General features: G+C 44.5%; 1 protein-coding gene and 1 pseudogene across 1 annotated transcript; one reads left to right on the forward strand and one right to left on the reverse strand.

The window, feature by feature from the left end:
• Window positions 1-13,376, reverse strand: part of LOC110182173 (poly [ADP-ribose] polymerase 1 pseudogene) — an 88,160-nt pseudogene that overhangs the window by 25,921 nt on the left and 48,863 nt on the right.
• On the forward strand, window positions 7,739-10,395 carry LOC147644662 (uncharacterized). Its single transcript, XM_086826009.1, has 4 exons — window positions 7,739-8,990; window positions 9,047-9,514; window positions 9,647-9,887; window positions 10,084-10,395. Exons 1-4 carry the CDS (start codon window positions 8,887-8,889, stop codon window positions 10,393-10,395), a joined length of 1,125 nt encoding a protein of 374 aa, XP_086682135.1. The 5' UTR covers window positions 7,739-8,886.

Genomic DNA, 13,376 nt, shown 5'->3' on the forward strand with positions numbered 1-13,376 from the left:
CCTCATCCTCATCCTCATCCTCATCCTCATCCTCATCCTCATCCTCATCCTCATCCTCATCCTCATCCTCATCCTCATCCTCATCCTCATCCTCATCCTCATCCTCATCCTCATCCTCATCCTCATCCTCATCCTCATCCTCATCCTCATCCTCATCCTCATCCTCATCCTCATCCTCATCCTCATCCTCATCCTCATCCTCATCCTCATCCTCATCCTCATCCTCATCCTCATCCTCATCCTCATCCTCATCCTCATCCTCATCCTCATCCTCATCCTCATCCTCATCCTCATCCTCATCCTCATCCTCATCCTCATCCTCATCCTCATCCTCATCCTCATCCTCATCCTCATCCTCATCCTCATCCTCATCCTCATCCTCATCCTCATCCTCATCCTCATCCTCATCCTCATCCTCATCCTCATCCTCATCCTCATCCTCATCCTCATCCTCATCCTCATCCTCATCCTCATCCTCATCCTCATCCTCATCCTCATCCTCATCCTCATCCTCATCCTCATCCTCATCCTCATCCTCATCCTCATCCTCATCCTCATCCTCATCCTCATCCTCATCCTCATCCTCATCCTCATCCTCATCCTCATCCTCATCCTCATCCTCATCCTCATCCTCATCCTCATCCTCATCCTCATCCTCATCCTCATCCTCATCCTCATCCTCATCCTCATCCTCATCCTCATCCTCATCCTCATCCTCATCCTCATCCTCATCCTCATCCTCATCCTCATCCTCATCCTCATCCTCATCCTCATCCTCATCCTCATCCTCATCCTCATCCTCATCCTCATCCTCATCCTCATCCTCATCCTCATCCTCATCCTCATCCTCATCCTCATCCTCATCCTCATCCTCATCCTCATCCTCATCCTCATCCTCATCCTCATCCTCATCCTCATCCTCATCCTCATCCTCATCCTCATCCTCATCCTCATCCTCATCCTCATCCTCATCCTCATCCTCATCCTCATCCTCATCCTCATCCTCATCCTCATCCTCATCCTCATCCTCATCCTCATCCTCATCCTCATCCTCATCCTCATCCTCATCCTCATCCTCATCCTCATCCTCATCCTCATCCTCATCCTCATCCTCATCCTCATCCTCATCCTCATCCTCATCCTCATCCTCATCCTCATCCTCATCCTCATCCTCATCCTCATCCTCATCCTCATCCTCATCCTCATCCTCATCCTCATCCTCATCCTCATCCTCATCCTCATCCTCATCCTCATCCTCATCCTCATCCTCATCCTCATCCTCATCCTCATCCTCATCCTCATCCTCATCCTCATCCTCATCCTCATCCTCATCCTCATCCTCATCCTCATCATCAACATCATCATCAACATCAACATCAACACCAACATCAACATCAACATCAACATCAACATCAACATCATCATCATCATCATCAACATCACCACCAACAGCATCAACTACAACAACATGCAAGGAATTTTCTGTAACTCCTGTCAGCAGAACCTTCCCATTAATGTGCAATGGCATCACCATGTTCGCACAGAACAACACAAATATTTTGCTATCCGACTCCTAGATGGACAAGTAAAGCAAATTATTGATGTATACAAGGAACGTATCCTTCAATATATGTTTACGAATGAGGGAGCAGCTTTAAGGATTCCTGGTGAATTTTTTTATGAAACGGCCTGGCCCGTTGCTTCCTCATATTGAAAGAGTCCTCAGTTTCCATACAGCTTCAAAAATAAATTTTGAGCTGTTTGCGAAACACATGTTAGTAAAAGAACATGAGACGCAAGTGGAAATTAAATCGTTCCAAAGTAAGATGACGTTGGTTACAATATCATCCAATTTATTTGATTTATAAGATTCTCATACGGATAGTATCAAATCGAAAATGGATGAGTTCCAAGAGAAGGACAGTGGATGGACTCTAAGACGTGTACTTGGGGTGGAGTTGAACATGATTCAATCTGTTCCTCTCAAGGGATCGGAATACTTCGATCTTCCTGCACGCCTTGAAGCCCGAAGAGCATGCATCAATGTGCAGAAGAATAATGTTTTGTAACGGACGAGTGTTGAATACATGAGGCGCCATCTATGACTCGGTTGCGAAACTACAATAAACATAGAAATGCATTTTTGTTTACCGATAATATGCAGGTCTGCATATTACGAATACCGATAATACGTAGGTCTGCATTGACGTTAATGGGGATCGGATAAACGCTTACGGTGTTCGGCTTAACCCTAACCCTGTTCGCCTCGTGCATTCTTTTCAATTCGAGCTTGCAGACAGTGAAGTTGTGCTATTTTATATTACCTTTGGCCAAACCACGCCAAAAAGGTTAGAGCCGGTCACGAAATTTTTGAAGGCAATTAAGTGCCAAGTGAATTCAAGACCGCTTTCTGAGCTCAATCACGGTCAGTGAAACAGAAGGAAAATATTCAGAAGAGGCGCTCTGCAGGGGTGAGTTCTGGCAAAATTAACCATATTCGAACGTAACCCTAACGAGGCTCGGAAATTATTTTAGGGCGGCCTAGAACCTGTCTCTCGGCCCATAACAGAATTGGCGCTGAGAAGTCCGGCTAGGCAGCTGCGGGCAGAAATAATTCAAGCGATCGTCAGCCGCCTGCCCCAGCCAACTGCCCCAGCTACGTGCACCCAGCCAAGTGCGGCCAAGAAGGGCAGCCGACAGTAGCTCGGCAGCCAAATAGGAGTTTTCAAGCAATGACTGTTGACCCTCATCAAGCGCCACCGTAATCAACAGGAAACTTTCACTCTGGCTTTGTTTTTGTGCCAATCGTTAATTTTATATCAGTTTGTGCTAAAATATCGGTGCATATAGGCCAGTAAAATACATGAATTAGGCCATAGCCTGAACCATGGTGTGAAGATTAAATTAATTTAGTTTCGCAAAATGTCGAGGAGTATTGTTTTTAGCTTCTCTATGTAATTTACCGCTGTCAAGATTATTCCTCACCATGAAATCATTCAAGTAATTGCAAATGAACCCCAGTCCCAAGCCTAAATATGAAGTCAAAGGAGTGGATATAAATAGCTAAGAAAATACTTAAGTAATATTAGTTGTAGTAGGTTTTCCAATTAAAAATTAAGAGTTCTTACTTCTATTATTTAAACGGTAAAAGATAAAGTTAAAATCAGTACGAAGTTTTTGATAATGTCGATCAAGTGGAATAGAGGAGCAGTGTGTTGATGAGTTTGTAAACAAACAAAAAGCAAAAACATAAGTAGAGAAAATGCACGCATCCTCATCCTCATCCTCATCCTCATCCTCATCCTCATCCTCATCCTCATCCTCATCCTCATCCTCATCCTCATCCTCATCCTCATCCTCATCCTCATCCTCATCCTCATCCTCATCCTCATCCTCATCCTCATCCTCATCCTCATCCTCATCCTCATCCTCATCCTCATCCTCATCCTCATCCTCATCCTCATCCTCATCCTCATCCTCATCCTCATCCTCATCCTCATCCTCATCCTCATCCTCATCCTCATCCTCATCCTCATCCTCATCCTCATCCTCATCCTCATCCTCATCCTCATCCTCATCCTCATCCTCATCCTCATCCTCATCCTCATCCTCATCCTCATCCTCATCCTCATCCTCATCCTCATCCTCATCCTCATCCTCATCCTCATCCTCATCCTCATCCTCATCCTCATCCTCATCCTCATCCTCATCCTCATCCTCATCCTCATCCTCATCCTCATCCTCATCCTCATCCTCATCCTCATCCTCATCCTCATCCTCATCCTCATCCTCATCCTCATCCTCATCCTCATCCTCATCCTCATCCTCATCCTCATCCTCATCCTCATCCTCATCCTCATCCTCATCCTCATCCTCATCCTCATCCTCATCCTCATCCTCATCCTCATCCTCATCCTCATCCTCATCCTCATCCTCATCCTCATCCTCATCCTCATCCTCATCCTCATCCTCATCCTCATCCTCATCCTCATCCTCATCCTCATCCTCATCCTCATCCTCATCCTCATCCTCATCCTCATCCTCATCCTCATCCTCATCCTCATCCTCATCCTCATCCTCATCCTCATCCTCATCCTCATCCTCATCCTCATCCTCATCCTCATCCTCATCCTCATCCTCATCCTCATCCTCATCCTCATCCTCATCCTCATCCTCATCCTCATCCTCATCCTCATCCTCATCCTCATCCTCATCCTCATCCTCATCCTCATCCTCATCCTCATCCTCATCCTCATCCTCATCCTCATCCTCATCCTCATCCTCATCCTCATCCTCATCCTCATCCTCATCCTCATCCTCATCCTCATCCTCATCCTCATCCTCATCCTCATCCTCATCCTCATCCTCATCCTCATCCTCATCCTCATCCTCATCCTCATCCTCATCCTCATCCTCATCCTCATCCTCATCCTCATCCTCATCCTCATCCTCATCCTCATCCTCATCCTCATCCTCATCCTCATCCTCATCCTCATCCTCATCCTCATCCTCATCCTCATCCTCATCCTCATCCTCATCCTCATCCTCATCCTCATCCTCATCCTCATCCTCATCCTCATCCTCATCCTCATCCTCATCCTCATCCTCATCCTCATCCTCATCCTCATCCTCATCCTCATCCTCATCCTCATCCTCATCCTCATCCTCATCCTCATCCTCATCCTCATCCTCATCCTCATCCTCATCCTCATCCTCATCCTCATCCTCATCCTCATCCTCATCCTCATCCTCATCCTCATCCTCATCCTCATCCTCATCCTCATCCTCATCCTCATCCTCATCCTCATCCTCATCCTCATCCTCATCCTCATCCTCATCCTCATCCTCATCCTCATCCTCATCCTCATCCTCATCCTCATCCTCATCCTCATCCTCATCCTCATCCTCATCCTCATCCTCATCCTCATCCTCATCCTCATCCTCATCCTCATCCTCATCCTCATCCTCATCCTCATCCTCATCCTCATCCTCATCCTCATCCTCATCCTCATCCTCATCCTCATCCTCATCCTCATCCTCATCCTCATCCTCATCCTCATCCTCATCCTCATCCTCATCCTCATCCTCATCCTCATCCTCATCCTCATCCTCATCCTCATCCTCATCCTCATCCTCATCCTCATCCTCATCCTCATCCTCATCCTCATCCTCATCCTCATCCTCATCCTCATCCTCATCCTCATCCTCATCCTCATCCTCATCCTCATCCTCATCCTCATCCTCATCCTCATCCTCATCCTCATCCTCATCCTCATCCTCATCCTCATCCTCATCCTCATCCTCATCCTCATCCTCATCCTCATCCTCATCCTCATCCTCATCCTCATCCTCATCCTCATCCTCATCCTCATCCTCATCCTCATCCTCATCCTCATCCTCATCCTCATCCTCATCCTCATCCTCATCCTCATCCTCATCCTCATCCTCATCCTCATCCTCATCCTCATCCTCATCCTCATCCTCATCCTCATCCTCATCCTCATCCTCATCCTCATCCTCATCCTCATCCTCATCCTCATCCTCATCCTCATCCTCATCCTCATCCTCATCCTCATCCTCATCCTCATCCTCATCCTCATCCTCATCCTCATCCTCATCCTCATCCTCATCCTCATCCTCATCCTCATCCTCATCCTCATCCTCATCCTCATCCTCATCCTCATCCTCATCCTCATCCTCATCCTCATCCTCATCCTCATCCTCTCATCCTCATCCTCATCCTCATCCTCATCCTCATCCTCATCCTCATCCTCATCCTCATCCTCATCCTCATCCTCATCCTCATCCTCATCCTCATCCTCATCCTCATCCTCATCCTCATCCTCATCCTCATCCTCATCCTCATCCTCATCCTCATCCTCATCCTCATCCTCATCCTCATCCTCATCCTCATCCTCATCCTCATCCTCATCCTCATCCTCATCCTCATCCTCATCCTCATCCTCATCCTCATCTCATCCTCATCCTCATCCTCATCCTCATCCTCATCCTCATCCTCATCCTCATCCTCATCCTCATCCTCATCCTCATCCTCATCCTCATCCTCATCCTCATCCTCATCCTCATCCTCATCCTCATCCTCATCCTCATCCTCATCCTCATCCTCATCCTCATCCTCATCCTCATCCTCATCCTCATCCTCATCCTCATCCTCATCCTCATCCTCATCCTCATCCTCATCCTCATCCTCATCCTCATCCTCATCCTCATCCTCATCCTCATCCTCATCCTCATCCTCATCCTCATCCTCATCCTCATCCTCATCCTCATCCTCATCCTCATCCTCATCATCAACATCATCATCAACATCAACATCAACACCAACATCAACATCAACATCAACATCATCATCATCATCATCATCATCAACATCACCACCAACAGCATCAACTACAACAACATGCAAGGAATTTTCTGTAACTCCTGTCAGCAGAACCTTCCCATTAATGTGCAATGGCATCACCATGTTCGCACAGAACAACACAAATATTTTGCTATCCGACTCCTAGATGGACAAGTAAAGCAAATTATTGATGTATACAAGGAACGTATCCTTCAATATATGTTTACGAATGAGGGAGCAGCTTTAAGGATTCCTGGTGAATTTTTTTATGAAACGGCCTGGCCCGTTGCTTCCTCATATTGAAAGAGTCCTCAGTTTCCATACAGCTTCAAAAATAAATTTTGAGCTGTTTGCGAAACACATGTTAGTAAAAGAACATGAGACGCAAGTGGAAATTAAATCGTTCCAAAGTAAGATGACGTTGGTTACAATATCATCCAATTTATTTGATTTATAAGATTCTCATACGGATAGTATCAAATCGAAAATGGATGAGTTCCAAGAGAAGGACAGTGGATGGACTCTAAGACGTGTACTTGGGGTGGAGTTGAACATGATTCAATCTGTTCCTCTCAAGGGATCGAAATACTTCGATCTTCCTGCACGCCTTGAAGCCCGAAGAGCATGCATCAATGTGCAGAAGAATAATGTTTTGTAACGGACGAGTGTTGAATACATGAGGCGCCATCTATGACTCGGTTGCGAAACTACAATAAACATAGAAATGCATTTTTGTTTACCGATAATATGCAGGTCTGCATATTACGAATACCGATAATACGTAGGTCTGCATTGACGTTAATGGGGATCGGATAAACGCTTACGGTGTTCGGCTTAACCCTAACCCTGTTCGCCTCGTGCATTCTTTTCAATTCGAGCTTGCAGACAGTGAAGTTGTGCTATTTTATATTACCTTTGGCCAAACCACGCCAAAAAGGTTAGAGCCGGTCACGAAATTTTTGAAGGCAATTAAGTGCCAAGTGAATTCAAGACCGCTTTCTGAGCTCAATCACGGTCAGTGAAACAGAAGGAAAATATTCAGAAGAGGCGCTCTGCAGGGGTGAGTTCTGGCAAAATTAACCATATTCGAACGTAACCCTAACGAGGCTCGGAAATTATTTTAGGGCGGCCTAGAACCTGTCTCTCGGCCCATAACAGAATTGGCGCTGAGAAGTCCGGCTAGGCAGCTGCGGGCAGAAATAATTCAAGCGATCGTCAGCCGCCTGCCCCAGCCAACTGCCCCAGCTACGTGCACCCAGCCAAGTGCGGCCAAGAAGGGCAGCCGACAGTAGCTCGGCAGCCAAATAGGAGTTTTCAAGCAATGAGTGTTGACCCTCATCAAGCGCCACCGTAATCAACAGGAAACTTTCACTCTGGCTTTGTTTTTGTGCCAATCGTTAATTTTATATCAGTTTGTGCTAAAATATCGGTGCATATAGGCCAGTAAAATACATGAATTAGGCCATAGCCTGAACCATGGTGTGAAGATTAAATTAATTTAGTTTCGCAAAATGTCGAGGAGTATTGTTTTTAGCTTCTCTATGTAATTTACCGCTGTCAAGATTATTCCTCACCATGAAATCATTCAAGTAATTGCAAATGAACCCCAGTCCCAAGCCTAAATATGAAGTCAAAGGAGTGGATATAAATAGCTAAGAAAATACTTAAGTAATATTAGTTGTAGTAGGTTTTCCAATTAAAAATTAAGAGTTCTTACTTCTATTATTTAAACGGTAAAAGATAAAGTTAAAATCAGTACGAAGTTTTTGAAAATGTCGATCAAGTGGAATAGAGGAGCAGTGTGTTGATGAGTTTGTAAACAAACAAAAAGCAAAAACATAAGTAGAGAAAATGCACGCATAGAAAAAGGTTGCATATCTTCGGGCTCAGATAAGGAAAATATTGTGTTTGTTGTTTTTGGGCTTATATTTTACTTTCAGCTACACTGCCATCAAATGGAAGCGCTTTCATCGATGGATAAATAAAAGTATGGTGAGCGTTCCCAAAAATTTATCTGGTCTAGACACACTATAATCCCTATGCACCCGTATGATATACCCGTTGGCAGCATGAAATAATAAAAATACAAAATAGCTTGATTTAAGTATTGAATATTGAATGAAAAGGAATTATCATGTATGCACTTAAAAAAATCATTTGAACGAAAAACATTTAAATAATTAGACATATACTATCTGCCTCTCCTATATTTTATTTTTAGCTAATATATTACTAGTAATACTGTACATATTAAGTAATTAAAATTTTAAAGCTTGGTTTTAGATGCTAATATATAATATGAAACTAGAATTATCGGAAGAACACAGCTGAATTACAGAAAAAGGAATATGAATGTAGGGAATTTAATATATTTCGTTTCGTATGTTAATAAACAAATTATTATGATTGAGTAAGTAATACTTTTAACTCCATGCTGATCGGGAGGTCGTCGTGAAAGCTCTTGGAATCAAAGGGTCAATTATAAATATTTACGGGATGATATTGACCATGGCAGGGTGGGCATGAAATACCTCAAAAACATCTGCAGGTGCGAAAGCTATTCGCTGAAAGGATTCTTCTTTCTATACTTCTGTCTGTCTGTCGCCTATGCTTATTCCTCTTTCCGGTAAGTTAATTTTCTTGATTTAGCACGCAATTTTTAGTTATTAAAGATTACCCAAGAGCCCCAATGACTGTAGCACATATGAACACCACGACACTTGCTGACGAGACAGAGCCGGATATATTTGCGTGCAGGCTAACAGTCGGGAATACCACCACCTCTACGTTATTCGTTACAGTTTTCTGCTATACGAGGGCAATCGTATCCGCATTAAACCCAAAGGAAAAGGGAGAGCGGTGTTGTGTGTATGATGTTGATGTCAAATCAACCATCATACACACAAACAACATCAGGATCGATTTCACTGGGTTGACATTCGCAATGAAAACGGATAAAATAAATGTATTCATCCAACAAAACCCTCACATAAGTCTAAATGTGTTTAGGTATGATGAGGATAAGGACAGTATTTTTGGACCCCTATATACAAATGGAACTGAGAAGCAACATCACGTTAATTTGCTATATCTGGATGGACCAACCACCGATATTCACGGACATTATGTGTGGATCAAGAATATTTCTGGGTCAGCACACTCAAAAAAAATAAATAAATAAATAAATAAAATTAATTAAAAATAAAACAAAAAATAAATAAATACATAAATATATGGTATGATAATAACTGACTAACTCAATTTCTAATTGTTAAATTCCAGCCTCCTATCTTCACAGTTAGGAAAAAAAGGAAATAGGCGATGGTTCTGCAACAAGTGCCTATCCTTTTCAACGAGTGAGGAAAGGGCTCACCGGCACTCCGAAAGATGCAGCAACGTTGTGAGTCAAGAACCGAAAGAAGGGGAAAATGAGGTCAAATTCAAGAATGTCCATTACCAGCTGGAGGTGCCCTTCGCTGTGTATGCAGACTTCGAATGCATACTTGAGCCCCCAACAATAGATGTAAGTGAAAAAACACATTTCATCCCTCCCAGAGCTGCTCACTTTGGAGGCTTCTGGGAAGTGGCGGTGAAAAGCGCGAAAGGTCTGCTCTACAGAACGTTGATGAATTCAAGATTCACCTTCGAGGAACTCATCACAATAACCGCCGAAATTGAAGCGATTCTTAACTCGCGTCCGTTATCTCCGCTATCTCCAGATCCCAACGATTTTGGTGCACTTACTCCAGGGCACTTCTTGGTTGGAAAGTCTCTTCGCTCCCTTCCAGAAAGGTCTGTTTCGTCAACACATGCGATCAGCCTGGAACGGTTCGACGCCGCAAGAAAGTAAGAGTTTTGGTGGCGGCGGTCATTCGACTATCTACAAGAACTACGCGCTCGAACCAAATGGACAACACCATCGGCAAACATCAAGGCGAATACCATGGCTATCATCTACGACGACAACCTTCCACCTTAGCGATGGAAGATTGGGCGCATTTAGACCGTTATTTCCGGACAGGATGGGCTAATCCGAGTGGCCCACATTCGAACTAGCACTGGTGCATGCTGCCGGGATGTTCGATCAAACCCTTTAAATTCACATCTCCCGAACCGTTTCTCTTTGAATATGCTATGTAAATAAAAGCTCATTAACATGAAGTTACCAAATCTCTGTTCTCTAGTTCTGCTGCTGTTAATAAAAGTCAGTTGCTGATGTTAGATTGCTTGAAACAGTTGTCTTTTGGCCTTTTTTTAATAAATTGAAATTAGTTTATGCACCTCCCGATCTGATATCTCATGCAGCACAAAAAAACGTTTTGTGCATTAAAAATTTTGGCGTGGGGGCTTGTATAAACAAATTATTAACAATTTATTGACTAATAAACAATTGTCAACTTATCACCCGCAAATCATTGGCTTGACCCGCTCATCACAACTCAACATCGTAATAATCGCATTCATAGTGAACACTGATACCCCACCAGTGCACCATCGCAAGTTTATAATAAATATACAAATAAAGTCAACTACTCGCTAATTTCTAACGTTAACGACACGTTCACACAACGGAACTATTCGGTATTCTTCTTCGCATGTCTCGTCGTTGGTATGTGTGCGTGTAGCCCGGTCTTGAACCTCGTCGTCGATCGCTCAGTTTCCTTCGCTCCGTTATTCCGCCCAACGAAGTGTTGTTTTTGTTTGATTCGCAAACTGCAGGCGCTGGTACAGTTTTCGAGTTATCTTCGCTACCTTTGGAGTCACGCCACGAAATTGGCAGTTCGCCACTATTCGTCACCGCCTTGCTCTTTCTAGGTCTTGTTGCTGTGCTTTAACTCAAGCTTTTCGGCACTTGCACTCTTGTCGCAGCAATGGCAACAACTACGTTGGAAACACCTAAACGGCAGCGCTCGAACATTAAAAGAAATATTACACGCATAAAGGGAATGGTCGATACCAAGCTAGGAGAAGAGTGAAAATCGCCAGCTGAACTTCAGTGCGGTTTGGGAATCTTGGAGTCCTACCTTAAGCAAGCCCTCTCCGTGCAATCAGAAATTGAAACCGTGGAGCCCGCAGATAATGGTCGTGCCGACCTGGAGGACAGTTACATAACCACAAAATTGTCAATTCAGCACCAAGCCGTCTCAACTGCCAAGGTTGGCACTGCCTAGCTTTGACGGAAATCATACGGACTATAAGAACTTCATCTCGTCGTTCCTGCAACTGGTGAACCGTGAGCAGATCTCCGCAATTGTTTAAGGGGACGTGCATTGGAAGCTGTCGCAGCCTTCCCGGTCACTGGAGAAAATTATGCAAAGGCTTTGGAAAAACTGAAGGATCGGTATGACAAGCCTGCGCTAAACTTCGTCGAAACGATCGCTTCCATTTTTAAACTGCAGCCTGCTGGCTCAGGAAATGCTCAACAGCTCCGCAGCTTAATTGACAACGCATCGGCGTTCAATAGTTCCCTCTTATTGTTAGGCTCTGATGCCCAAATTTCTGAGGCAATGGTCATTTACGTGGTCATGGATAAGTGCGACCAACAGACCAAAACAAAATGGAACGAATCCCTGGACTATCTCACTCTACCATCCTGGAGCCTGTCTACCCAGCTGCTTGAACGCCAGTGCCAGTTTCTCTTGTCTTCTTGGCAAACCCATGGATCCGAGCGGTCAAGATCGACTCGTCCCCCAGTTAGATCTCACAGCTTGTCGTTTTCGCTAACCAACGCACCATGTGTACACTGCCTGGCACCCGCGCACAAATTGCTTAGCTGTGACAAATTTAAGGACCTCAGTCCAATTGAGCGATTTGATTTCGCTAAATTACATCGTCTCTGCCTGAATTGCCTGTGTAGTGGTCACCAACCCTCAAACTGCCCATCAAAAAATCGCTGACGCACCTGCCACAAGGCACATCATACCTTATTGCACAACAACCATTCACTGAACGTGTCTCGCTCGCATCAACCGGTCCCAACCGCACCACCATTGGAAGCAGCAACCCACTTACATTTCGGCCAGAAATCACAGGTTTTACTTGCCACTGCGATGGTTCTCGTAAAGGATGCATTTGGAACGTAAAGACCTGGGAGAGCTCATCTTGATTCCTGCTCCCAAGTGAACTTCGTTACGGACGATTTTGCACAACGGCTTCGTCTACGAAGGGAAAGACATCCAGTGCAAATTCGAAGCATCGCACGTCAATTTTCGTACTCTCCGCAGTTCTTTGTATTACGCCACAGATTTCATATCAGCCTGATCTCGCCATTGACGTTTCGTCTTGGAAGTTGCCAGAAAACACGCCTCTCGTCTCACTGCGTCCTTAAACCCAGCAGTGAGTCTACCAAGCTCAGGGTAGTATTTGATGCCTCATGTCGGACTTTAAATCAAACATCGCTTCACGATTTGCTATGCGTCGGCTCAACACTCCAGGAGGAGTTGTACCTACAGCTTCTAAAGTTCAGACTCTATCGTTACATCATCACTGCAGATGTGACCAAGATGTACACGCAAGTAAATCTCGACATTGTAGATCGCAAATACCAGTACATCCTTTGGAGAGCATTTCCAGAAGACACGATGCGCACGTATCAACTAAATACAGTGACCAACAGCACTGCAGTCCTTTTATTTTGATGACTTACTAACGGGTTCAGACGACATAGCGACACTTCGCATTATCAAAGATCAAGTCACAGAAATTCTTCGACGAGGACATTTCCCGCTTACCAAATGGCATTCAAACCACGCTGAATTTATGGAAAATCACGCAGCCAAGGAACTCAATTCGTGTGGAGAGGGATTAGCCAGTGCTTTTGGCGTGAACTGGAATCTGCACATGGATACACTGTTCTTCAAGTTCATACCAAAGAATCAGTCATCGAGAGTCACCAAAAGAAGTATTTTGTCCATTGCCTCCATCTTGTTCGACCCGCTTGGATTGCTCGCACCGCTTGTTGTTGTCGCAAAAATACTTCTTCAAGAACTTTGGCTTGCTGGCCTGTCATGGG

Source organism: Drosophila serrata, unplaced genomic scaffold (genome assembly GCF_035046125.1).
Source record: "Drosophila serrata isolate PLE 108 unplaced genomic scaffold, ASM3504612v1 contig_123, whole genome shotgun sequence".
Classification (NCBI taxonomy): Eukaryota; Metazoa; Arthropoda; class Insecta; order Diptera; family Drosophilidae; genus Drosophila; species Drosophila serrata.

Bases quoted from the DNA above. Each gene is read 5' to 3' on its own strand.
- LOC147644662 (XM_086826009.1), top strand. From the start codon at position 8,887: ATGAAATACCTCAAAAACATCTGCAGGTGCGAAAGCTATTCGCTGAAA. The intron at 8,991-9,046 runs GTAAGTTAATTT...AGATTACCCAAG, and splicing joins TATGCTTATTCCTCTTTCCG to AGCCCCAATGACTGTAGCAC. The intron at 9,888-10,083 runs GTAAGTGAAAAA...CGCTATCTCCAG, and splicing joins TTGAGCCCCCAACAATAGAT to ATCCCAACGATTTTGGTGCA.